Raw genomic sequence first — 27496 nt, 5'->3', positions numbered from 1 at the left:
CGACGCGGGCGTTGCCAACATCTGGGAAAGCAACAGAAGATGACCCAAGTTCTTTGGGCCCCTGCCACCCACATGGGAGACCCAGTTAGAGTTCTAGACTCCTAGCTTTGGCCTGGTCCAGCCCTAGCCATTGTGGCCATTTGGGGAATCAACCAGTGAATGGAAAATCTCTGTCTTTCGCTTTATCTGCCTTTTAGATAAATAATAAAATAAATCTTCAAGAAATGTGGCAACTTTTGTTTTTTAAACTTTGGAGAAGTTTTGGCCTGACACTAATTACTGAACTCCTTATTTTTTTTTTTTTTTTAGATTTACTTATTTTTGTTGGAAAGGCAAATATATAGAGAGAAGGAGATATAGAGAGAAGGAGATATAGAGAGAAAGATCTTTCATCTGCTGGTTCACTCTCCAAGCAGCTTCAATGGCTTTGGATCATCCCTGACTGCTTTCCTAGGCCACAGGCAGGGAGCTGGATGGAAAGTGGAGCAGCTGGGATTAGAACCAATTCCCATATGGGATCCCGGTGCATGCAAGGCAAGGACTTTAGTCACTAGGCTACCATGCCAGGCCCTGGACTCCTTCATTATACTCAGGGTTTTTTCTCCCAACTTTTCGAGCTCATATCCCTTCCCAATACCCACAACATGCGTATATAAATCTCCTCTTGTTAATTCTGCCACATCAGCATTATATCACTGATGTATTGGGTCATTGCAGTGATATAAAATCTTTGAGCTATCTTGTAAGAGAAAGTGGGAGAACTAACAAATCCCAGAAAACCAAACTATGAGTGAATCATGCCATCTTTTCTAATCCTATTTTTTACTGAAATAAAAAAATATATACTTATCTACTCAATGACTGCATAATATTATAAAGCAAGAGCCTTGCTAAAATGTCTTACTGTCACCATCATTTCTGGCACAGTAACTATGACTGGAGCTACTGGTTGACTGAGTATATAGACATTTGTAGGAATCCACGGGGGACTAGATGCCATGATCCATGTACTTCCTCTAGAAGTCAGACTGAATAATTCAATGGGGAACTACCACCTTTGAAATATTTAAAGGTTCTCTGGAGAAAAAGAACCAGTAACATGTGAACCAATGTGTGTGTTTCTGCATGTATACATATGGAAAGAGAGAGAGGTTTTAAGGAATTGTCACATATTGGTTCATACAATTGTGGAAACTTCAAAATCTGATGAAGGGCAGCTAGCAAGCTGGAAACTCCAGAAAGAGAAAGCTATAGCTGAAGTCTAAAAGCAGTTTGCTAGGATCCAGGAAGGGCTGAAGTCTGAAGCAAGTCTATTGGCAGAATGCCCTCTTATTCTGCTGTTTGTTTTATTCAGGTCTTCAAACAATGGGATTTACTTAAACTTGACTGATAAAAATGTCAGTGTTATCTAAAAACATGCTCACAGAACTATCCAGAATAACCTTTGACGAAATAGCTGGGTACTGTAGCTTAGCTAATTCAATGTGCAAAATTAATCATCACAGTGGTACTTATGTCTGCCATCTCTGAAATGCAATAATATTTTTGATTCGTTCTCCTGACCCAGGAAGAGGCAGTTTCAGAGTCTTCTCTCTGACCTTCCCAAGATAATAATTCTCACCCCACTAGCTATGAAGTTAAATGGGTCGAATGTCTATAAGATGTAACTCCAGGTCCCCTAGGTGGATTACAAGAATCAAAGAACTTGGGTTGACTTCTGCTACTTTGCCAGGAACATTACAGGGAGACAAGTTGAATATCAAACAACTGGGACTTGAACCAGCACTCATATGGGTGTGATCAGTTTCTCAGTAGCAGCTTAACTCACTGTGTCAATTCTCGCCCCCAACACATACTCTTAACTGGGAATCCAAAGCGAGGTATACCTTCAAGTTTCAGTAGCTGAGACAAAGAAATGAGGTCAAGTTCAAGATGCCAGGTGGAAAATGGGATGAGACCCTGCCAGAGAGCCTTGTGGGTGATAAGTAAGGATGCAAAATCAGGTAGGAATAACAAGTTCTGGAGTTGAGTTGCACAGTAGGGTGAATATGGTTAGCAATCATGTATGATGGAAGTAATAAATATCTAATGCTGCTACTGTCACTACCACATCACACTTTCACATCCTTGTTGGTAACTGCTGTAAATTTCTGGGCTTTTTTTTCAGATCTATTTTATTTTTATTTGAAAGGCAGATTTTACAGAGGGAGAAAGAAAACAGACAGAGGGAGAGAGAGAGAGAAAGAGAGAAAGAGAGAGAGATCTTCCATCTGCTGGCTCACTCCCCAAATGGCCATAATGGATAGAACCAAGTTGATCTAAAGCTAGGAGCCAGGAGCTCTTTCCAGATCTCTCACACAGGTGCAGGATTACAAGGACTTGGTACATCCTCTGCTACTTTCTCAGGTATATGCAGAGAGCTGGATTGGAAGTGGAGCAGCCAGGACATGAAGCAGTGCCCATTAGGAAGTTGGTACTGCAGGGTCGAGGATTAGCCCACTGTACCACCACAACTGCCCTTGCTATAAGTTTCAAGGCAGGAACAAAAGCAGAGAATTTGAACACAAACCTGGGTTTGAGTTCTAATGCTGTGTGACTTTTGATGGTTTACTTACCGTTATTAAGCCAGTCACCATTTCTAGAACATGAAAAATAATACTCCCTCCAAACAGTGTGAGAATTAGCCATATGTACATCACCTACGTAAGACTTCAAATTTAGGGCCCAGTGGCATAGCCTGGCAGCTAAAGTCCTCACCTTGAACGCACCAGGATCCCATATGGGCCCTGTTCTAATCCCAACAATCCTGCTTCCCATCCAGCTCCCTGCCTATGGCCTGGGAAAGCAGTTGAGGACAGGCCAAAGCCTTGGGACCCTGTACCCACTTGAGAGACCTGGAAGAAGCTCTGGCTCCTGCCTTCGGATTGGCTCAGCTCCGGCCATTGTGGTCACCTGAGTTGTGAATCATTGGACAGAAGATCTTCCTCTCTGTATATCTGATTTTGCAATGAAAATTAAAAAAAAAAAAGACTTTAAATTTAAATTTTCTGCATAAGTCTCTTTCACTATCACAATATTATCCTCTGGATGCTTCGTGGAAAAATTAAGGGAGTTCAACGTTTATCTCATCAATATTTTTCTTTTTTTTTTTAAGATTTATTTTTATTGGAAAGGCAGATATACAGAGAGGAAGAGAGACAGAGAGGAGGATCATCCTTCCGATGGTTCATTCCCCAAGTGACTGCAACAGCTGGTGCTGAGCTAATCCGAAGCCAGGAGCCAAGAGCTCTTCTGGGTCTCCCACACGGGTGCAGGGTCCCAAGGCTTTGGGCCGTCCTCGACTGCTTTCCCAGGCCACAGGCAGGGAGCTGGATAGGAAGCTGGGCTTCTGGGATTAGAACCAGCACCCATATGGGATCCCAGTAAGTGCAAGGCAAGGACTTTAGCCACTACACAATCGTGCTGGGCCCTCACCAACTATTTTTCATACATAGATCTCTTACCTTACAGTTTTATGGAAGTTACTGTAATTCAGAAGCATTACAAGTGTCCTGACTGCACTATTTATCTTCCTGTAAGTATTCTGTTTGTCTTGCTTGCTACCTTGATACGTTGACTCTTCTTCTTATGCCATTCCACTTCCTGCCTTAGTTCATTTGTAATCTTTGTTTTCTCTCTAATCTTCTTTTTTCCTCAGGCCAGTATGACATGGAATGCAAAGGCCACAGCAGAAAGCAGTGAGTGGTAAAACAGTCCAGTTTGTGATCCAAAAAGGAAATGAAAACATGACCAAGGTCAGTACTGTACAAACACAGAAGCCAACGAACTAGGGTATCAGAAGTTATAATGGAAAGCTGGTGCCAAGGTCGACAGCTGAAGAACAGCACAAGAATAGGAGCTAAGGACGTAGGGACAAGCCCTAATGTACCCCAGCTAATTCTGTGGGATGTCTTTTTCATTTTCACCTGGCTATCTTTTCATGGGCTGATCACCTAAGTGGTATCAGCAGAGTTGTCATGAAACTGTCAAATAATTTTCACTTGCTTTCCCTGCTAACCTTTATATTTTTCCCTTAAGATCTTACTTCTTGGACTTCTGTTTTCAAACAAAGTCAAGCATGGCCTCATTCTGTCTCACTTTTCAACCACCAAATTCTTGACTGTCTTCAGTTATTTTTATCTATTTGTCCCAAGGTATCTGAAGTTCAGATGTCTAACTGAGCTTAGTGTGTTTACTTTATTTTAAAAAAAAAACCTGTTTTTAAAATTTATTTCTTTATTTGAAAGACAGAGTTACAGAGAGAGAGACTGAGCCAGGTGAGGGCTGGGAGACAGGAATTCCATCTGGGTGTCTCACATGGGTGGGATGGGCCAATCCTCCATTGCTTTCCCAGGCACACCAGCAGGGAGCTGGACTGGAGGGGGAGCAGCCAAAGTCCACTCAGTGTTGATATGGGATGCTGGAGTCACAGCTGGTGGCTTAAGCACTTACTTTCTAAACTGCTGCCTGTTTCACTTACAGTATCATTTATCTCATATTAGAAACCATACTCCAGCTTTAGGCAACTGCCTAGAGTTGCCTTGCAACCAGGCAAGTATCACACTTCTGGGAAAAAGCAGCCGATAGTTGGAGGCAATCTGGGCTTGGTTAATGCCAAATCTGTCTTAACTATACTAGTATGCTAATATAGTTGCCTGTTTTTTTTTTTTTAAGATATGCATGGAAGAAGGGGAACACTGGGCCTGGACCCACCATCTGGGCCCCCCAGGCACATCAAGGACAGAGTAGCATTGCCTGCTGACCAATGGTGCAAGGAAAATATGGGGCTGGGAGACATACCTGGCTGGGCTAGGCCACGGTACCTGCCTACAAGTGTCAGAACAGGCATTGGAACTTGTCAGGCTAGGCCACAGCACTCATCAGAACATTAAAGAACTGGCTCTGGGGCAGATTCTGTAGGGCTGGTGAGTGGTGACAGGTTGAGCCAGGCTGAACCACAGAACTCGCCTAATAGGAATCCACCTTGTAGGAGCTTGTAGGCCAGGCTGGGCCAGGCTGTAGCACCTGCGGGTATATGCAAAGGCCAGGACTGAGGGCAGGCCATACCATACAGAGCCATGGCACTTGCCAGTACAAGTGAGATGTGGGCTGGGAGTAGCCCTTGTATGGGGACTTGGGGAACTGCCCTACGAGGCCACAGCTCCTACTAGGGAGCATAAAAGTTACAGCTGGGAGCAGGTTGGGCAAGGCAGGGTTGCAGCATTCATCAAAATTTGTGTGGGTGGACTAGGCTGCAGCACCTGCTGGTAGGCACAAGAGTCAGGGTGGGGTTTGGGCCACATACCTGGATGGCCTAGGCTACTACACCAGCCAGCGAGAGCTGAGACTGTAGCCAGGCCAGGTCAAGTTGGGCCGAAGCACCTGTCATCACATATAAGAACTGGCACTGGGAATGAGCATGGTAGGGGAACTTTGGGGACTCCCCTGACAGGATGTAGTTCCCACTGGTGACTGTGAGAACCAAGGCTGTTGTGGGTAGACTATGATAGGCAAGGATCTAGCACGCATCAACATGCATGTGGACTGGATATAGGGTGAGTCAGACTGGACTAGGCCCTAGCATTTACTGGTGCTCACGAGAGCCAGAATGGCTGTGGAATATGCCAGATTAAGCTGTGGCACATGACAGCCAGGTCTAGGGATGGACCAAGATGGGATAGGCTGTAGTACCCATCAGTGAGAGCCAGAATGAATATGGGCCAGTCTGCAGTTCCCACTGATGAATGCCAAGACCAGGGGTTGGCCATGTTAGTCTGGGCAGCAGCAATTGTTGGCACATGAGATCCATTACGGGGAGCAGGTCTGGTATGGGAACTTGGGTAATTCCCCTGCTGGGCTGCAGGAGCTCATACTGAGCATGAGAGCCAGGGCTGGGACCATACCAGCCGTTGGCATGCATGTGGGCAGTGTCTGGGCATATGTTGGGTTGGTCTAGTCCACAGCACACACTGGCACAAGTGAAAGCCAGACTGAACTTAGTTGGACTGCAACACCTGCCAGCTCACAAGAGAGCTGGTACTGGGAGTGGGCCAGGCTGGGCTAGGCTGCCATACTCACTAGAATACATAAGAGCCAGAATGGGTGTGGGCCAGCTGGTATATGCTGTAGCACCAACTAGCAAGAGTCAGGACTGGCTGAAGTCATGTCAGGCTTGAGCACTGTACCCCCTAGCAGGCACAAGTTCCAAGGCTGCTCGCATACCTGGCAGGGGAACTGTGGGCACTCCCCTACTGGGCTGTACCATAGCTAGTGAGCAGAAGAACTGGGGCTGGGGTCAGGCCAGGCTGGACATGGTGGTTGTACCTGTCAACATAATTGAGGGCCAGGTCTGGAGGTGGGTTGGATTGAGCCAAGCTACAACACCTGTGGGTGTGCACGAGTGCTGGATGGGATGTAGGCTGGGCCAGGTTAGGTTGCAGCAGAGGCTGGAACATGCAAAAACTGGGGATGGGAGTGGGCCTGGTGAAGGTTATTGGGGTTGCCCCAACTGGGCCGTGGTACCTGCTGGTATGTGTGAGGATCGGGTCTATGGTGGGCTGGCTGGGGCTAGGCCAAAGTATCCATTGGTTCTTGTGAAAGACGGGGCTGGGGCGGAACTGACCAGACAGTGGCATCCACCAGTATGTGCATTGGCTGGTACAGGTGACAGACCACACAGGACCCTGCACTTGCTGACACACACAAGAGTCAACTTTGAGGGCACCCCAGACCAGATTTCTTAGGAGACCCTCCAATTGGACCACTGCACTAAGACCCTGACCACAGGGAAAATCACAAGAGTACAAGCATCAAGACTAGGCCTCCTCAGTTGCTGACTGTGCAGTGGACAGCATGTCTAGATGCACAAGGGGAACATGACAGCCATTTCATCCAGGCCAGCAGGGGATGTCAACTCCTTCATCAGATGATGGAACAGGTTGGACAATTCTGGCCAAGCTGCGAAGCAAGTATCTGGATCAGTGATACACTAAGGTGGATTTTGTCAACCAATAGACCTGGGAAGATTTTCTTAACCCTGGTGCAGTGAAGCCAAGGACATCTCAGAACTATCAAGATCACTCCAGTAATACCCTCAGAACACTCTGCTCTACATGTGGATCTCTGAGGCATCATCAAATAACTGTTCCCCTATTCGCAGGTGCTGACAGCAAGGAGCTGCTACCTGCTTCCCCTCCTCTATGGACACAGGAGAAAAAAGATCGGAACATTTGTCCCACCCACCTTCCTCCACGCCTGACCCTATCCACCTTAAAAAGAGGCCCACATGGGTGTGTATCGCTCTCAATTATATAAACAATATTAAAAATAAAACAAAAAATTTTTAAAAAACTGGAGTGAGACCTGCTTATCCTTTCTCCTTTATTTCCTGTTACTCTTCCAGAAAAAAGAGGCACCAAGTTATTTCTTCCTGGGGAAGCCATTGCCTTTGATGGCTCTGGACTCTTTCTGTTCCTGGTGCCAGTACTTGCCCTGTAGCATCTAGAAAACTCCCAGGCATCTTTTAAGACCCAAATTCACATGATATTGTCCCCTGCGTCAAAATCCAATATCCCTTCGGTCTACTAAAAGCACTTTATTCCTAATTTGTGTCATCCTGAATTTGCAATTACTGAGTTACAATTACTTTCTCCAGGGAAATTTCATTCTTGAATAAAAATCAACCCAATCTGGTGTTTTGATTGTGTAACCGGTTCTTGTGGTGCACAGGGTCTTTTTTCCCTCCTTTGCTTACATTTTAATTAAGTTGAAGGCAGAAGGAAAGAGGGAGGGGGTTGTTGAAAGAGAGAGATCTCCCATCTGCTGGCTAATTCTAGAATAGCCAGAGTAATGCCAGAAACCAATAACTCATTCCATGGCTCTCACATGGACAACAGGGACCCACCTACTTCTTGCATTACAGGAAGTTGGAATCAAGAGTGAAAATGGGACCTGAACTGCACACTGCAACATGAGATACATGACATCCCAACCATCAGGTCAAACTCCTACCTCAGTTTACCAGGTTTTGCACATACTTATTTTCATTACTTTATTATGTAAACTTAAGATTATTTGCATAAAAGGCTATTTTTATTATTGTTATTACAAACTGAAATTTAAGCAAAAACAGGGCCCGGCATGATAGCCTAGTGGCTAAGGTCCTCACCTTGAACGTGCCAGGATCCCATATGAGTGCTGGTTCCTGTCCCAACAGCCCTACTTCCCATCCAGCTCCCTGCCTGTGGACTGGGAAAGCAGCGGAGGATGGCCCAAAGCCTTGGGACCTTGTACCTGCATGAGAGACCTGGGATAGACTCCTGGCTTTGGATTGGCTCAGCATTGGCCATTGCGGCTGCTTGGGGAGTGAATCAACAGACAGAAGATCTTCCTCTCTGTCTCTCCTCTCTGTATATCTGCTTTTCCAATAAAAATAAATAAATCTTTAAAAAAGATAAACAAAAACGAATACCAGTTTTTCTTAAGATAAAGGCTATGTAGCACTTGGCTCCTTAATAGGTAAGAATAGGTAACAACATATGAGAGTTGCTAACAGATATTGGTAGGTATGTTGGAGCTTGATAATTGTATTCCACTTCAGGGATAGATTAGAGTGCTCTTGGTTTGCCATGAAGCTGCTTTTTAGAGATTCAGGCTGAGGGTCTAGCACTATAGCCTAGTGGCTAAATCCTCGTCTTGAACCTGCTGGGATCTCACATGGGCACTGGTTCTAATCCCAGCTGGCCCACTTCCCATCCAGCTCCCTGCCTGTGGCCTGGGAAAGCAGTCGAGGATGGCCCAAAGCCTTAGGACCCTGCACCCATGTGAGAGACCCAGAAGAGGCTCCTGGCTCCTAGCTTTGGATTGGCTCAGCTCCAACTGTTGTAGCCACTTGGGGAGTGAATCAGCAGATAGAAGATCTTCCTCTCTATCCTCCTTTCTATGTATCTGATTTTCCAATGGAAATTAATAAATCTTTAAAAATTAACTATTAGAAATGTTCTGGGCAAATGCAGCATCACTGAATTTACATTCAGATCACGTTTTCCAGAAGTTTGTATTTATGTATTTAATATCACATTGAATTATAAATATTGCATAATGTTCTGAGACTGAGTTTAGGTTCTGATATATGGGAACCTGATTCAATTGTTCTACATTTATGTATGTTTATATATAAATATAAATATATATACATATATATTTCATCTAGCATGTAATAGGCATTTAATAAATGTTTTTTTCAAAGATTTATTTTTATTATCTTTTTTTATTGGAAAGGCGGATATACAGAGAGGAGAGACAGAGAGGAAGATCTTCTGTCCCATGATTCACTCCCCAAGGGAGCGCAACGGCCAATGCTATGCTGATCCGAAGCCAGGAGCCTCTTCCGGGTCTCCCATGTGGGTGCAGGGTCCCAAAGCCCTGGGCCGTCCTCAACTGCTTTCCTGGGCCACAGGCAGGGAGCTGGAAGGGAAGTGGGGCTGCCGGGATTAGAACCGGCGTCCATATGGGATCCTGGGCGTGCAAGGCGAGGACCTTAGCCACTAGGCCACCGCGCCGGGCCCTGCATTTAATAAATGTTTATCAAGGAGATGGTACTCAAACATGGATGAACATGTTTTGAAACTTAATGAGACTTAGCTCAGGGCTACTGTATATGCTAAAGCTATTCATGTTTCTTGTCCACATTAAACAATATTCTTTTCAAAATCTCTCAGTTCTACAAAATGAGGCATAGGGGAATTTAAAATGCATACAATTTTAAATCAAAGGAGTGAAATGTAAAGCAAAAATTAGTTATTTTTGATATCAGAATATCATGGATACAAGCAGAGAAACAACCATTTTTCTTTGTAGTGAGGTGGGCAGCTAGTTCAGGATCAGGAGCTTGGAAGCTACCCTCCTACCACCACCTAGGTATTCTTTCCTGCCCACCTGTGATGCTCACCTAGCATCTTCTGGAACCTGAGAGGGGGCAGCATTGCATTGTCGTGTAACCACTCCTCTCACAAGTCCCTATAAAGGCCCAGGACAGGAAGGGGCTCACTCCCTTGGTCGTGTGCTTCCTTTGTGCTGGCACTCTGACTCTTGGCCTCCCCAGTCCCTCCTGTGACAGCGGCAGGGGAGATGTTGCACAGCTCCTTGCTGCCAGATCACATCAGCACTAGAGAATAGACATGGTCCCCTGATTTTGCTCCAGGGATCTTGATGGGGGAAGAGTCCTGAGAGTGTTATTAGAGTAGTCTCAATTGTTGTAAACTGGTGTTGGCTTCATTGCACCAGGTGTGAGACACCACTTCCCATACTTGTCTGTTTTGGTGTGTCCATAGCCTTAGATGCTAGATGGAGAATTTGGTCTGCAGTGTTCCATCAAGTGCTCTTTCACCGAGAGATTAGTGAAGCAAATTATTACAATTCACACAATACAGTAGTATCTGGCCATGAAAAACAGTGTTGTTCAAATATAGTGGCATAGGGTCCAGTGCAATGGCCTAGTGGTTAAATCCTTGTCTTGCATCCACCAGGATCCCATATGGGTGCTGGTTCATGTCCTCGCTGCTCTATTTCCCATCGAGCTCCCCGCTTGTGGCCTGCAAAAGCAGTAGAGGATGGCCCAAAGCCTTAGGACGCTGCACCCATGTGGGACACACAGAAGAAACTCCTGGCTCCTGGCTTCAGATTAGCTCAGCTTGGGCTGCTGAAGTCACTTGGGGGGTGAGCCAGTAGCTAGAAGATATTTCTCTCTGTATCTCCTTGTCTATTTCCAATAAAAAATAAATCTTCAGAAAAAACCACAGTAGCATAGAGTCTCAGAGTACAAAATGTGTAAAAAGCAGAGCTGTGAACTATAAGAGCTCACTTAGAATGTTATGAGGGGAAACCCAAGTAATAAAGCCCTCTCGCAGTATCAGGAAATCATCGCCTTTAAGAGCATGCCTCAGAATGTTTATGGGAAAATGGGATAAAAAAAGTTTATTTTGGTGCAAAAGTTTTTGGAATATACACAATAGCATTGTACAAATTTTTTGAAGACCCTAGTGCACACAATTTTTAAATTTTGAGTCAAAATCAGTGTATCTTTTCACAATACCCTGTAGACATCTCCAAACATGATTACTGTGAATGAACAGCTGGACCCATAAGCAATTGTTTCCTGTTATCCCTTTCCCAACCCCTTGTGAATACCAACCTGTATGCGGCTACGTAGATTTTCTGATTCTGAGAATATCATTTCATTGATACAAGTATAAGCAGAGTAAAACAGGAACATTAGCTATCTTTTGTGGTTTCTACCCAAAATTACAAGTGAATCATTTTCTGCTACTTGGAGCATTGGCCTTGAGTTGATTAATCAGAATCAACTGCATTTCTTCATCTGAAAAGTGAGGAGAATAAAATTGGATTCTGTGAAGAACTACAAAATATATTTAGCATTCAGTAGCACAAGGGTCACGAGTAGTAAATTTATCGTATACTGTTTAGAAATCTTTTTTTTTTTCTTGTTATGGTTATGTTCATTAGCAACATTACATAGTATTACAGACTCGGTTTTGGCTGTGGGCTATTACGGTGCCACATGTTAAATGTGCACTTAGGACTCCCATCAGTGTGCCAGTGGGAGTCTCCCACTGTTCTGCTTTCAGTCCATCTTCCTGCTACTGTGCATAAGAGGCAGGGATGATGGGGCAAATATGCACATCTCTCCTGACCTTGGAGATCTGAATGGAATTTCTAGTCTTCTGGCTGGGTCTGGCCCAGCCCAGGCTTTGGATAGGCAACTGGGAGAATGAATTAGTGGATGGAAGGTCTCTGTCCCTACGTGTTTCAAGTAGATGAAAATGAACATTTCTAAAAAGATTTTTTTTTTTGGTTAGTATATTTGTTGTGTATGTTAGTACATTACACACTCAAGACACAGGTTCCCTTTGCTAGGGGGCTTTTGGGCTGACACCAAAGGTTGATGGATTGAGAACTTTACTGAAGGTAATTCTTTCCAGAAGCTTTTATTCACACAATTCTCCAGCTAACTACTCTTTCTTTACAGCCATTGTTTGGACATTGAGATTTTTTTTTTCAGTTCCTTAGGCTCAGGGATTTTCCCTTTTATCCTCTCCCCCTCCTCCCACTGTTTACCACGACAATGTAACAATGGCTTAGTTCCTCAGCAACAGTCACAAGTCCAGCATTCCTCTATTTGAATCTATGCGGACCTTGCAGGTATAGAGAATGGTATAAAGTCGACATGGAGTTTCATGTTGCAAACTCAATCTGCCGGGTCGAAGCACAGGTAAACAGCAATGGCTTTCTCACGTACAGCGAGAAAAATACGATGATGTTCCTAAATGTATGAATAAGTTTCTGTTCTCTCCCTAAAACAGCTCAAATCCTACTTTTCATTGTGAACTCAAACCGAAGCCGCAGCTGGCAGCTGAAAGGTTACTGCCCAGACCCCTTCCGGCTGTGGCAGGCACCGGTACGGCAAGTCCGGCTGCCCCCGAGCCGCCCGTGCGCGGCAGTTGCGCCGGGAGAGCCGCGGCGTCACGTGCGCACACCGGGCCGGGGCCCGGGGCCGGGCGTTTTCAGCTCGCCCCGGCAGCCGACGCCGAAGGGCTGCACCCCAACCTCCGGCGGCCCCCGAGGCGCAGCGCCGCCCGCCCGCGCAGGTGCCGGGGGCGCAGACGCCCGGGCTCGGGGCGGGCCGTGGGGGCGGGGCGCCGCCCTGCGCGGGTCGGCGCCTGAGGGGAGGTTCCTGTGAGGCGGCTCTCGGCTCCTCCTCAGGTTTCCTCTCTCCGCCCGCCGGCTGCCGGCCGTGGTGCCGCCTCCTTGGCGCTCTTCCTCCCTGTTTCCCTCCCTCCCTCCTTCCCTGGCGGTGTCTGGGCCCACTCCGCGGCCTCTGTTCGTCTCCTCTCGCCTTTTTCTCTCCGTTTCTCCTCGAAGTCTCCGAGGAGTTCGCGGCCGCGGGACGCCGGGAAAGATGGCGGCGGCGGTAGGAGAGGACGGCGGCCAAGGGGGCCCGGGCCTAAGCGCGCCGGAGCCCGGGCCGGAGCCCGGACCAGAGTTGGGAGCGGGGCCGGAATCAGGGCCCGAAGCGGGGCCGGAGTCGGGGTCGAAGCCCGAGCTCGACGCGGGCCCAGCAGAATCGGGACCGAAGGCCAGGCCCGAAGCAGGCCCGGAGTCGGGGTCGGAGTCGGAGCCAGAGTCCGTAGCGGAGCCGGGGCCTAATCAGGGGCCCGAGTCGGGGCCGGAGCCAGGAGCGGAATCGGCGCCGGAGCCGAAGTCTGGGCAGGAGCCGGGGCCCCAGGAGCCGGGCAGCCCCGGCGTGGCGCTCGAGGGCGGCCGGAACCCCGCGCCCGCCGCGCTGCCCCCCGAGGAGATCGCCGCGCGGCTGCAGCGGATGCGGCGTGAGCTGACCAACCGCAGGAAAATCCTGGTGAGAAATCTGCCCCAGGACTGCAGCTGCCAGGTAAGGGGGGCCGGCGCTTGGCTTGCGGGGCGCGGGGGAGGCGGGGACGCGCGTTGCGGGGCTGCGGGTTCTGTTCCGCGGCCGAGCGCCAGGGAACGGACGGAGGGAGGGAGGGTGGCGACGTGGGATGGGGGAGACCTGGCTTGGACTTAGCCCTCTGGCTTAGCGAGGCTCCAGAGGCCGTGCCAGGGAGCGGGACAGACTAGGAAATGGAGGTTTTGAGAGGTGAGGCGGTCTGGCCTGGGTGGCGGCGGCGGGAGGCGGTGGTTACGGTCGGCCACCCCCGAGCCGGGCCCGCTCTTTTCCTGCTCCTCGGGCCCGCGGAGGGGGTCGCGTGGGGGGAAGGGGACGTGGCCGGCGGAGCGGGGCGGTCCTGCGTGGAGCCCCCTGGCTCGCGGCGACACGGGAGAGATTGAGTTCGTGTGGGACGACTGTGTCTCCTAGGGTTGCGAAAGCCCCGGAGCGGAGGGGCGGTTCTGTGCTTCAGGGAGCTTGCTGCGTCCTCTGCCGGAACAGATACTCGGGAATTTGTTGCCCGGTGACTGGGATGGTGCTTACGGGCAGGGGACTCCTGTCTTTCTCCAAACTGATTATTGCTTTAAGATTACATGTTCCGCATCTATTTAACTTTAAAAAAAAGTATTAGACATGCTGATTATAGGTAAGCTAGAAAATACGGACAGCTCAGAGAGGAAAACCATCTCTGTTTCTGACCCACCCTTGCTACCCTGGGACATGACCTCTTTAGTAGTGTAGGTATGCATGTGTATTTTTTTTTTTTAAATCAGGAACAGATCCTATCTGTGATTCTTAAGAATTTATTCATTGTCAGGATGTTAACGTTTTATGTCTAATTGGAGTTTTTGTGTTGAGTGTGATAGGCTCTCCTGATAGTTTTTATTTTTGAGCCTACTCATGTCGTTCTTGCTGTAACTGCACACATGGAATTGTGAGATGACTGGCTACCGACAATTGTCTGTCAGTTCTTCCGTGAGACCCAATACATAATGAAACTAATGCTTATTACTGGATAATCAGGCCTGACATAGCCGTTTATGACAGATGTGACCATGTAACTTTAAGATTTATTTATTTTTATTGGAAAGGGAGATATACAGAGAGGAAAATGTTGATTTACTCACTCCCCAAGTGGCCACAACGACTGGAGCTGAGCCAATCCGAAGCCAGGAACCAGGAGCCTCGAAAGTCCTCCATGTCTCCCATGAGGGTGCAGGGTCCCAAGGCTTTGGGCTGTCCTCAACTACTTTCCCAGGCCACAAGCAGGGAGCTGGATGGGAAGCGTGGCCGTTAGAACTGGCACCCATATGGGATCCCGGCATAATCAAGGCAAGGATTTTAGCCACTAGACCATGGCGCTGGGCCCCACGACCACGTAACTTTTTTTTAAAGATTTATTTATTTTTTTTTATTAGAAAGGCGGATATACAGAGAGGAGAGACAGAGAGGAAGATCTTCCAAATCCGATCCAAAGCCAGGATCCAGGAAGTTCTTCCGGTATCGCACACGGGTGTAGGGTCCCAAGGATCTGGGCCATCCTTGACTGTTTTTCCAGGCCACAAGCAGGGAGCTGGATAGGAAGTGGAGCTGCCAGGATTAGAACCGGCGCCCATATGGGATCCCAGGATGTTCAAGGCGAGGACTTTAGCCACTAGGCCACTCCGCCGGGCCCTGACCGTGTAACTTTAAAACCCAGTGCATGGGCCCGGCGCAGTGGCGCAAGTGGTTAAGGTCCTCGCCTTGCACACCCGGGATCCCATATGAGCACCGGTTCTATCCTGGCAGCCCCGCTTCCCTTCCAGCTCCCTGCCCGTGGCCCAGGACGGCAGTCGAGGTCGGCCCAAAGCTTTGGGACCCTGCGCCCACATGGGAGACCCAGAAGAGTCTCATGGCTTCAGACCGGCACAGCATCGGCCATTGGGCTCACTTAGGGAGTGAATCATTGGATGGAAGATCTTCCTCTCTGTCTCTCCTCTCTGTATATCCGCCTTTCCAATAAAAAAAATAGTAATAAAAATAAATCTTTAAAAAAAAAAACCCAGTGCATGAGGGAACATTTTCAAAAGCTACGGTAGGGAACTGCTTAGGATTGCTGTATCCCATAGTCAAGTGCCTGATTTGACCCCATGGAAGTTCCAGATTCTTGCTAATATGCTTCCATAAGAGACTATAGTTGACCACTCAATAGTCCCTGACACTTGGGAAGCTTGGATTGAGCTCTTGGCTCTGGCTTGGCCCTGCCCTGGCTGTTGTCAGCATGTAGGCAGTGAATCAGCAGATGGGAAATGCATGTCTCGAAAGTCTTAAAAGTTTTATGAAATGTGGGCCTGGTGCTGTGGCCTAGAGGCTAAAGTCCTTGCCTTGAATGTGCCGGGATCCCATAGGGGCACTGGTTCTAATCCCGGCAGCTCCACTTCCTATCCGCTCCCTGCTTGTGGCCTGGGAAAGCAGTCAAGGATGGCCCAGATCCTTGGGACCCTGCACCCAAGTGGGAGACCTGGAGGAGGTACCTGGCTCCTGGCTTCAGATCGGCACACCACTGGCCATTGTGGTCACTTGGGGAGTGAATCATTGGATGGAAGATCTTCCTCTGTTTCTCCTCCTTTCTGTCTATCTGATTTTGCAATGAAAATAAAAAAATCTTAAAAGAAAATTCTTATGAAATGTGAATTTATGAAGTATCTGTCTCTATTGTGTATATTATCCCTCTTTCAAGTTTGCATTCTTCCAGTTCCACTTTCCATCTGTCAGGCAAGTTTTGTGATGCCACAAACCAGTAAGGACATTTGCAATGAATTGATTACTTAGAAGCAACTTCCTTGCTGTTTTAAATAATATGATAGCAATTCTGCGTAGATATATAGAAGAGATTAGAAAAGTGTCTTTCTATTATGAAAATCTGTTTTTGTTACTATGTTTTCTTACATTCTAAAAATATTTAGGTTAGAAAATCAAGGCAGTTCTTTGGTGCTGTTTTTCATCCCCTCCCCTCTTTTTTTAAAAAAGATTTATTTATTTTTATTGAAAAGGCAGATTACCAGAGGGGAGAGAGCTGATTCACTCCCCAGATGGCCACAATGGGTTCCATGGCTTTGGGCCATCCTCTGCTGTTTTCTCAGGCCATAAGCAGAGAGCTGTATGGTAAGTGGAGTTGCCGAGATATGAACTGGTGCCTGTATGGGATCCTGGCACTTGCAAGGTATGATTTAGCTGTTGAGCCACATCGCACCGGGCCCCCATTTCCTTTTTAAAAAGACATGAAAAATGTATCAAATCATAAAGAATAGTTTTAATTAGACCTGACTTTAGTGATGGAAAAAACTTTGAGAATTAGGATGATTTTTTTTTTGAGTTTTTTTTTTTAAAGATTTATTTTATTTTTTTTTTTTATTGGAAAGGCAGATATACAGAGAGGAGGAGAGATAGAGAGGAAGATCTTCCATCCCATGATTCACTCCCCCAAGTGAGCGCAATGGCCGATGCTACTATGCCTATCCGAAGCCAGGATCCAGGAACTTCTTCCGGGTCTCCCATGTGGGTACAGGGTCCCAAAGCTTTGGGACGTCCTGGACTGCTTTCCCAGGCCACAGGCAGGGAGCTGGATGGGAAGTGGGGACCCCGGGATTAGAACCGACGCCCATATGGGATCCCGGGTGTGCAAGGGGAGGACCTTAACCACTGCCCTATCACGCCGGGCCCAAGGTATTTTTGTTATGGATTTGCCTGAATTTTAGGATTTCCTGTGAAATAGTATGCATAAGCTAGCAAATAAAATTTGTTAAGGTCTATACATCTGGATGAATTTGTTACTACCAAATGAAGTATCTTATGTTATTTTTAAAAAATCATCTATAAAAGATTTTTTTATTTGACAGCAAGAAGCAGAAGAGGTCAAATCTTTATCTGCTGGTTCACTCCCTAAATGCAGCTTTGGCTGGAGCTGGACAACTCTGAAGTCAAGAGCCAGGAACTTCTTCCCAGCATCCCATGTGGGTGCAGGGGCTCAAGGAATTGAAATATTCTCTGTTTTAGCAGCAGTTTGTGTTAGCAGCTGTACCCATATTGGGTGCTGGTACTGCAGGTGGTGGATTTATTACCATGCTGCAACACCGGCTCCATGCCAAATTTTGTAAGAACTGAAATTTTGGATGTTGTCGCTTGTAGTAGGTACTGCCTGTAACACCAGCTTCTCAGATGCTGCACTCCTGATCCAGCTCCCTACTTAGGCCATGGGGAAGCAGTTGAAGATGGCTAAGTGCTATCCACATGGGAGATCTGCCTGATGCTCCTGGCTTTGCCTGGCGTGGCTCTGACCATTGCAGCCATCTTGGGAGTGAAACAACAGGTGAAAAATCTGTCTCTCCCAACTCTCTGTAGTTATTTATATATATATGTGCGTGTGTGTGCGCGCGCGTGTGTGTGAGTGTATAGCCAAGGCATTTCAGCAAGAGCCTGGTGTGGTGGCCTAGTGGCTAAAGTCTTCACCTTGAATGTGCCAGGATCCCATATGGGTGCCAGTTCTAATCCTGGCAGCCCTGCTTCCCATCCAGCTCTCTGCTTGGGGCCTGGGAAAGCAGTCAAGGATGGTACAAAGCTTAGTATTTACCTACTTTGCCTGTTTTTCAAAATGTTATTTTTACTATTTTTGGTGTAGAATTTTAAAATCTGCAATCATCAGTGTTTGATTACCTGTAATATTTGCTCAGGTAGTGTTCTTTTTTCCTGTGTTTTTCAGAACTTGTACTACCTTTGCTACTTTTCCAATCATAGTCATATTGTAGCTAATAGTGGTTTGTGCTACATAAATAAATAGACCAAAAGTGTGCTAATTTCTAGATGCAGTTAAAGGACAATGTTTTGCTTATTTACACTGAGACTTGATATTTTTATTAGTCTAATAAAAGTAACATTTAGTTATACTTTTCCCCAGTTTGCAATATATTCTTGAATGTTCTATGTGACTTGTTTACATTGTCTTTGGCTAATTTCCTTTAACAATTAGTTTTTTGAGATTTTCTTTTATTTATTTGAACAAGTTTGAGATGGGGGCAGGGGGATGGCTCTTCCATTCCCTGATTCACTTCCCAAGTGGCTGCAGTCGCTATGGCTAGGCCGGGCTGATCCAAAGCCAGGAGCTTCTCCAGGATTTTTAGGTGGGTGCAGGGCCCACACAGTTGGGCTGTCTGCACTGCTTTCCCAGTTGTGTTATCAGGAACTGGATCAGAAGTGGAGCAGCTTAATTGACACTCATGGGATGTTTGGGCTGCAAGCAGTGGCTTAATGCGTTAACATTATGCCATGTTGCTGGCCCTAATATTTTTAATTGTATTTACTGTCAACCTATTAAGGTTTGCTTTCACTTTATGTCTGTTAGAATAAGATCTGGGCTAAATTGCGTATTTATCCTTATGGAATAACTGATGTGGTTTTTGTTAAATTGCTGAGGAATCAGATGTTCTTATGCCTAAATTCTTACTTTCCCAAAAGAGTGTATTTACATATTCATTTATTTGTATCATATTTTAAAATGTTATTTGTTTCCATTTTTTTAAAAGATTTATTTATTTTTATTGGAAAGGCAGATGTACAGAGAGGAGGAGAGACAGAGAGGAAGATCTTCCATCCAATGGTTTGCTCCCCAAGTGAGCGCAGTGGCCAGTGCTGTGCTGATTAGAAGCCAGGAGCCAGGAATGTCTTTCCAAGTCTCCCATGCAGGTTCAGGCTCCCAGTTCTCTGGGCCGTCCTTGACTGCTTTCCTAGGCTACAAGCAGGGAGCTGGAAGGGAAGTGGAGCTGCCGGGATTAGAACTGGTGCATTCAAGGCAAGGACTTTAGCTGCTAGGCCATGGCGCTGGTGATTCTTTGTGCTGAAAACACATTTGAGAAGAAGAGACTATTTTCCATTTAATGGATGGGTTATGCTTGGGAATTTTTCTTTGGAATTACAACCCTTTTTCCCAAAGAAATAGTGTAGTAGGTAGTATTTTAATTTTAAAGATTAGCATTTTAATATGTTTCTGTGCACTAAGTAATAAAGTAGTATCTTTTTACTTTGTGTAGGTACCAGGGAGTAGTAACCTAAACTAATCAACAAATCCGCATGGCCAGCCTCACCTCAGTATTCACCCTTGGATGCTGCTGCCTACCTTGTCTCAGCCTGCCCTCCATTCCAGCTCATGCTGGTGGGTGCTGCAGCCTAGTCCAGCTCAGCCTATCCAGCCTCCTATTTTGGCACTAATGTGAACCAGCTGGTATTGCAGCCCTGCCTAGCCTGTGCTGCAACCTGTCTTGGCTCTCACACCCACCAGTGGGTGCTATGAACTGGGCTTATCCAGTTTACCCCTAAATCTGAGCCACATGTATGCTGCTGGGAACTATAATCTGTCCTGGTCTGGACAGCACCCAGCCTTTGTTCTTGAGCTTACCATCAGGAACTGCACCCCAGTAGAGCAGTTCCCCAACCTCCTCTTATCAGGCCATCTTAAGGTCACAGATCTCATGCATGCCAGTGGGTTTTTGGCCCACTGTGACTTGGCCCATCTCCTGTCCCCAATAGGTACAACAGACTTGTCTGACCTGCCCGTACCCATTCTGGCTGTTAGTGCTGATTGCTACGGCCAAGCCCCATGCCCCTTTGGTTTACTGCATGACCCAGCTCTCGTGGTTTAGCTGGTGCCGAGACCTAGCCTGGCCTGTCTTCCCATCCTTACTTTAGTGAGCACGATTGGTGCTTGAACCTTGCTCAGTCTGGCACACCCCAGATTTAGTCCACACCCATGCTGAGGGATGCTGCTGTGTCCAGCCCAGTTCACCGCCCAGTACTGTTCTCATGCTCTCCAGTGGGAATTGCAACCCAGCAAGAGCATCCCCTTAACTCCCCAACCAGGCTTACTTAGCCTTAGATCTTATGTGTGCCTGTAGTTGCTCTGATCTAGCCTGGTTTAACTCGACCCCTCGCTTGGCCTTTGCAATCAAATTCTGCCTCCTGGTCTGGCCCAGCCTGCCCCCAGTCTCTGGTGGGTGCTGCAGCTTAGCACTGCCCATCCTGTCCCCATCCCCGGCTTTCATGCAAAGCAATAGGTGTGATAGCCTAGTCTGGCATATACTGTACCTCATCTGGCTCCTGTTCATGCCAGATGCTGTGGTTTGGTCCAGCCCTGCCCAGTTGTCTTCCCTTGTCCCTGCCTTCTCCCTCACACCACTCCCCATGCTCAGGGCCAGCCCATATTCTGCCAATACTTGGTGGCGTAGCCTTTCCCCGCCTTACTGACAGTCAGCCCTGACCCACATGCTCACCAGCAGGAGGTATGGCCCACCAGGAGAGTTCTCCAAATTCCCTCATCAGGCCCACTCCCAGACCCAGATCTCATGCATGCCATGGGTGTTAGATCCTTACCAGGCATACTCCAGGCCCAAGTCTTGGCTTTTGTGAGTATTGGTGGATGCTGTGCCCTGCAACCCCAGTTCTCATGAGTGTCTCTGAATTCTGTAGTCATATATCTATTTTGGTCTATCACCATCCCCAACTCCTGAGCAAATCAGTGGGTATTGCAGTCCCATGGGGTGAGCCCATATATCCCTGACAGAATTTGACCAGACCTGGTTCTGTTGGGTGCTGGTTAGTGTCATGGCCCAGCCTAATGTGACCCATCCTCTGTTACAACACTTACGGTTACTGTGGTTAAGCCCTGCCAAGTATAGGCCTTACTAGCCCATCTCCATCTCCAGTTTCCTTCCTCAAAAGCACTCTGTGAAAGTCTCTCAGAAGTCATTCCTCACCTGCACTGTATTCCATCATATCGCATAATGCCTTTCCTGAGCAGTGCACAGCCTCTAGGTTCCTCAACCTAGTCTTCCGGTTGGGTGGTGTGTTTGTCTGGAGCCCTGCCCTCCCACCTGTGACTCAGATACATGCACAGTTCTCTAAATCCTGACCTCTGGCACGCGTGCCAGCCTGGGACCCTACCCCTCTGCCCTCCTGAGACCCAAGCAGTTTATGAGTTCCCAAGCCCTGTCCACCAGTGCATCACACCAGCATGCCAGCCTGAGACCCTCTCCTCCTCCCATCCACCCATCAGCCCAGGACCTAAGCACATGTGAGAGTCCCCAGGCTCCCCAGGCCCTGCAAGCTTGTACCAGTGTAAGCATGGCGTCTGCTCTGGGCCAAATTTTGATGTCTTGATCCAGTGTCTACCCTTCTGCAGTTCTAGTATTATCGTATGTAGTATGATTTTGAGTTACAGCTTAAATTGCTTCAGATCACTAGTTCTTAACACATGTTTCCGAGTTTCTGCACCATCTTATTCTTATTTGAACACAACACCATTGCCATTGTTATTATCTCTTAAAGTGTGACGCTCACAATTGAGTATAGAAGTCTAGCTAAAATCTCCCCATACTCCTCATCTAGAGCAAATCTCTTGCCAGGCCGCCTCATTTTGCCAGATACTGTGATCAAATCTTCATTCTTATTATATTTAATACTTGTTGCAAGGCTGAAAGGTCAGAATTTCTTCTCCCAGTCTTACTGTTAAGGAAATGGATATGAAAAAATTTCAAGTAATTTGCTTAAGATTATTCAGTTAGTTAGAGAATGGCGAAGAAATAATACCTTGTTCTTATAATGTCATAAGAATATGAGCTTGATTCCATAGCTCATATTCTTACTTGCACTACATTATAACTAATTTCTCTCAATAAACATTGTATTATAACTGTTTTAAAGGGCAAGGATTATGTAATGTTTGCCTTTGCAGCAGGTGTATTTAACCTGGAGCCTGACACTTTGTTCCAGTGGAAATGGAAATCAGAGTGTCAGAATGGGATTCTGACCTACCTTGTTCTAAAATGCTGTGCTTCTGTTAATACATCTGACACATGGCAAGCTCTTAGGATTGCTTATTGAGTGAATAAATTTTGTAATATAAGACTGTTAACTTCTTTCCCAGTGAACTCTGTTCACTTACAATTATTCAGTCAACTATTTCCAGTGTGTGTGTTAAAATTGTAAACCTTTTCACTATACAAGTGTTAGTGTTCATTGCTACACAAAAATTTGCATATAATTTCAAGGGGTTGTGCATCCCTCAGAATTCCATCACATAGCTTATTGTTCTCTGGTTCTTGTGCAATCCATGATTAACTTTATTTACTTTTTTTTCTTTTTTTTTAAATGCTTAAGATAATCAGATATAATCAGTATGTTTAATGCTAAGCATTAGATACACTATCATTCCAGTATTTCTTTGGGTGTGTATATACAGTTATCCGCTCTTCTGTGAATAATGTGCCTTGCATTTTTTCCCCCCAATCTTATTTCTTTTTCTTTTCTTTCTTTTTTTTTCCATTCATTTCATTTAAAAAAATTATTATTATCATTTTATGATACAGTTCCATAGGCTCCTGGAATTTCCCTTATCTCCTCCCCAATTTCCCCGCCCCCACCTAGTTCCTCTGTATCATTACTACAGTGTAGTTCTTCATACACAGTCATATGTCTATCATTGCGGACATGGACAATGGCAGAGTCCAGCATCCTATTGTCAAGATTAGTAAACTTGCTTCTTCCAAACCTGCCCTACAAATGATGCCTCAAGATTTTCTCTTGACAGAGAAGAGGAATAGTACCAAACAAAACCAAAGGCAAATGTGAAGAACATCCCAATAAAATGACAACAGAAGATTAAATCAATGAACAACCCATTACTAAAATGACAGGACCAAATTACCACCCATACCTATTAACCCTGAAAGTAATTGGCTTAAGCTCAACCAAACATCATAGATTAGTAGACTGGATTAAAAAACTTTATTTACCTTTAAGAATTAAGAAATACTGTTTTAAATGTCTTCACAAGGCACAAAAAGAGATGTTCTAAGCTGAAGCCAGGAGCCCAGAACTCAAACCAGCTGCCCCATGTGGTTGGCACTGGCTGCCTTGCAGGTTCGTATTAGTAGGAAGCTGGAATTGGGAGGAGAGCTGGAACTTGAACCAAGGCATGCTAGTTTGGGATGCCATGGTCCCAAGTGGTGTCTTATTGGCTGTGTCAAGTGCCTGGCCTCATGGCTGCCTACAGTTTAGGTACTGTGCCTAATATAGAGTGAATGCTCAAAAAAAAAAAATGTTTATTAAAGAGATTTTCAAGCAGTTACAGTGTATAATATTTGTATTCCCCTCTCAACATTAGTTAAAAGAGTAGTGATGCGAAATTTTATTTTTTGAAAGAGTATCATGCATTATTTTGCTTAATGTTTTCCACAGAATATTTCTTAAGGAAAAAAAATTGTTAGATTTCAACTTATTGGAAACACTTAAAACTGATAAAGGTTCTTTAAAATTTTGATATTATAAAAAGACAAAGTGCAGGCTAGAAGGTATTTGAAATGTCTATATTTGACAAAGAACTAGTATCTAGAATTTATAGAGAAGTTCTGCAAATTAAGTAAACCGTGTTAAAAGTAGGCAGAATATTAAAGAAGGGGCATACAAATGGCCAATGTCTAAATAAAAATGTCCCTAATATTGCTTATCAATTGTTGGGTGAGCTAGTTCAGATATTCTAAGTATATTCTACTCAGCAATACCATTAAGCTTTGTTCTCTCACTCTCTCTTTTTAAAATTTATTTATTTATTTATTGGAAAGTCAAATATACAGAGAGGAGTAGAGAGAGAGGAAGATGTTCCATCTGCTCTTTCACTCAAGAAACCGTAATGGCCAGAGCTGGGCCAATCTGAAGCCAGTAACCCAGAACCTCTTCCTGGTCTCCCACACGGGTGCAGGGTCCTAGGACTTTGTACTGTTCTCGACTGCTATCCTAGGCTGCAAGCAGGGAGCTGGATGGGAAGTGGGACTGCTGGGATTAGAATTGGCACCTATATGGGATCCTGGCAGTTGCAAGGTGAGGATATTAGCCCCTAGGCTACTGTACTGGGCCCTAAGCTTTTTAGTGGGCCCAGGGTGGTGGTGTAGTAGGCTGATCCTCGTCCTGGAAGCACTGGCTCCGCTCCAGGCAGTGGAGGATGGTCCAAGGCCTTGGGCTTCTGTTGCAGCAGTGTGGGAAGCTGGGAGGTAGATCCTGGCTCTCTGATTTGGATCAGCTCGGCTCTGGCCTTTGGCCATTTGGAGAGTAGACAGTGGATGGAAGATTTCTCTTTCTGTCTTTTCTTTCTCTGCTAAAATCTCCTTTTCAGAATAAAAGTGAGTAAATCTAAAAAAAACGTCTCTAACTTAAAAAAAATCCAAATATACACTAACAGAAGTTTGGCCCAACTGTCTGTTTATATGACACAATAGTGAAGAGGACATTTGTCAGATATCGCGAGTTGTGAAGCTGTCTTGTCTATGATGGTATGATATTGGCACAGAATAGAGAAAATGTCCGATGAGATCAGAAGAGATAGAAACATCTGTGTTTATGTGGGAGCGTGCTTGATACTGAGATTATTTTGCAGTTTGAGAGAAGATGGTGTATAGTGATGGTGTTCCAACAGTTGGTTATCCACATGGAAAAAGATTGAGAGTGGCTTTCATTCTGAGGGATGGGAAAAAGAAAAACTTTGCTCCAACAGAAACTCCACACTTAATAAAAATTGAAATAGAAACAAATTTTAGCCTTTCTGCAAACAAAAGAAAGATTCTTTTTGACTTTGGTTAGTTAGGATTTATTATGGCATAAAAAACAAACTTTAGGAGGAAAAGAGTGATAAATTTGGCTTTTTAAAAATGATAAAATAGCAGAGCACATATTTGGAATACATTTATAATTCAGGCAATGAGAATGGATAGATATTTAGGATGTTTTTATTGGCTTTTAGCTCTCCTACAAATAAAAAGAAAGTAGAAAAATAGGCCAGTAGAGTTAATGTTTTTCAGAAGATGAAACAAATAGTAAATAAATAGGAAAAGATTCTTGTATCAATTAGGGTTCTGCAGAAAAACAGAACTAGTTGCAAAGATAGTCATATAAACATACATAGAACATATGTGTGTATGAACAAGAAATCGACACACACGGTTATTGGGCCTGGCAAGTCCAAAGTCTGAAGAACATGCTGGCAGGTTGTAAACTCAGGCAGGTACTGACACTACATATTTGAGGCTGAGTTCTCCAGTAAACATTTTTGCTTTTTGTTTTTATTTTTTAGTGAATGCTTTCAACCAATTTCAAGAGGTCCATTCACTTTTTCTAGGGTAATCGTAAATCAACTTACAGATGCTACATATTTGTGCAGAATAACCACAACAGCATATATTAGTGTTTGACTACATAACTCTAGTTAACATGAGATTAACCATGACCATATCCTAACTTATTATTCAAAAGGATATGAAATAAGACAACAGTGAGACAGTTTCATATCTGTTGATTGGACAAAACTTAATTGTGTGATAGCACTAGGCCTGGAAAGGGTTTGTGCTTCAGTGGGATTTATGAGTGATGTTGATAGGAATATAAACTGGTTCACCATTTTGGCAAAGAATGGGTGTATCAGTTTATGAATTTGGTCATTTGTATACAAATAGTCTAGACATTTCATTTCTAGATGTACTCTTGTATATAAATACCAGGGAATATATCAAATTACAGAAATTGTATTAATTTATAATAATTTTAAAATAAAAGTAGTTAAAATATAAATGACATAGCATTAAATGACAACTTGGAAACCAGATTACTGGTAGAAAAATGAGTACATAAAATATCAATATGTGTAACAGCAACATGGAAGAAGCATGTTTTAAAAATATAGTATTGAACTTGAAAGTTAAGCCACAGTAGATTGATAGTAGTAGTATATCATTTTTACAAAGCTCAAAAGACAAGTTATAAAAAAATCCAGCAGATACATACCCAGGTAGGCAGGCGGGTTTAGGTAGGAAGAGGCAGCACTGTTGTTGCTGTTCTAGTTCTTAAATTTGAAAGTGAGCTTCAGGGTGTTTACTTTGTTATTATGCCTTATAGCTTAATATTTATTACATGTAGTATTTCATACAGCAAATTAAGTGAAAAATAAAAATTAGCAAAGTTTGTGCTTTTTTTTTTTCTCCACTTTGGAAACAGTGACATTTTAATCTATGAAAGTTTTTCTTAGAACAATTAAAAAAAAAACAGTGAAGCTTAGTTTGTGTAGCCAATGTGGTTCAGGTTTATAACAAAGGCCAAGTTGGGCCCGGTGGCATGGCCTAGCGGCTAAAGTCCTTGCCTTGAACGTCCTGGAATCCCATATGGGCGCCGGTTCTTATCCCGGCAGCTACAATTCCCATCTAGCTCCCTGCCTGTGGCCTGGGAAGGCAGTCGAGGATGGCCTAAAGCCTTGAGACCCTGCACCTGTGTGGGAGACCGGGAAGAAGTTCCTGGTTCCCGGTTTCGGATCGGCACAGCACTGGTGGTTGCGGTCACTTGGGGAGTGAATCGTCGGACGGAAGATCTTTCTCTCTATCTCTCCTCTTCTCTGTATATCTGACTTTGTGATAAATAAATCTTTAAAAAAAAAAAAAACAAAGGCCAAGTTTCACCAAAGAATTCTAGACTAGCTGGAACTTTTGGTGGCAGAGGTGTCATTCTTTGCTTGAGTTGAAAGCTGTTAATCATTTTTGATGAAACATTTCATATGAAAGAGGGTTTTTTGTTTGTTTTTATTTTATTTTTGATTTGTTTGCTGTTAAGATTGGTTTTTATTTTTTGGGGGGAAGACAGAGAACCATGTGCTGGTTTACCTCTCAAATAGTTGCAACAGCTAGGGCCAGGACAGAGCAAAGGCAGGAGCCTGGAATTCCATCTGGGTCTCCCACATGGGTTACAGTGATCCAGATGCTTCAGCCATCTTCATATACTTTCACAGGCTAGTTAGCAGGGAGTTGAATCATAAGCTAAGCAGCTGGAACTCAAAACTGTGCTCTAACATTATATGCTACTATGGCCATATAATGCACCTGATCTTGTCTAATGTCGGATGCATTCAACTTAACTCAC

General features: G+C 45.1%; 1 protein-coding gene across 1 annotated transcript in view; it reads left to right on the top strand.

Annotated features, from left to right (window-relative positions):
* Window positions 1-12827: 12827 nt before the first annotated feature.
* The window catches only part of RAVER2 (ribonucleoprotein, PTB binding 2), a 63693-nt gene continuing 49024 nt past the window's right edge, over window positions 12828-27496 (top strand). The window contains exon 1 of the mRNA XM_040978421.1: window positions 12828-13504. Coding sequence (XP_040834355.1) covers window positions 13016-13504 — 489 coding nt within the window. The 5' untranslated portion in view covers window positions 12828-13015. The remainder of the gene's footprint in view (window positions 13505-27496) is intronic.

Source organism: Ochotona curzoniae, unplaced genomic scaffold (genome assembly GCF_017591425.1).
Source record: "Ochotona curzoniae isolate NIBS_2020 unplaced genomic scaffold, NIBS_Ocur_1.0 contig_291, whole genome shotgun sequence".
In the NCBI taxonomy this organism is placed as follows: Eukaryota; Metazoa; Chordata; class Mammalia; order Lagomorpha; family Ochotonidae; genus Ochotona; species Ochotona curzoniae.
Note: the sequence above shows the minus strand (reverse complement) of the source record. Positions and strands in the feature narration are given on the sequence as shown.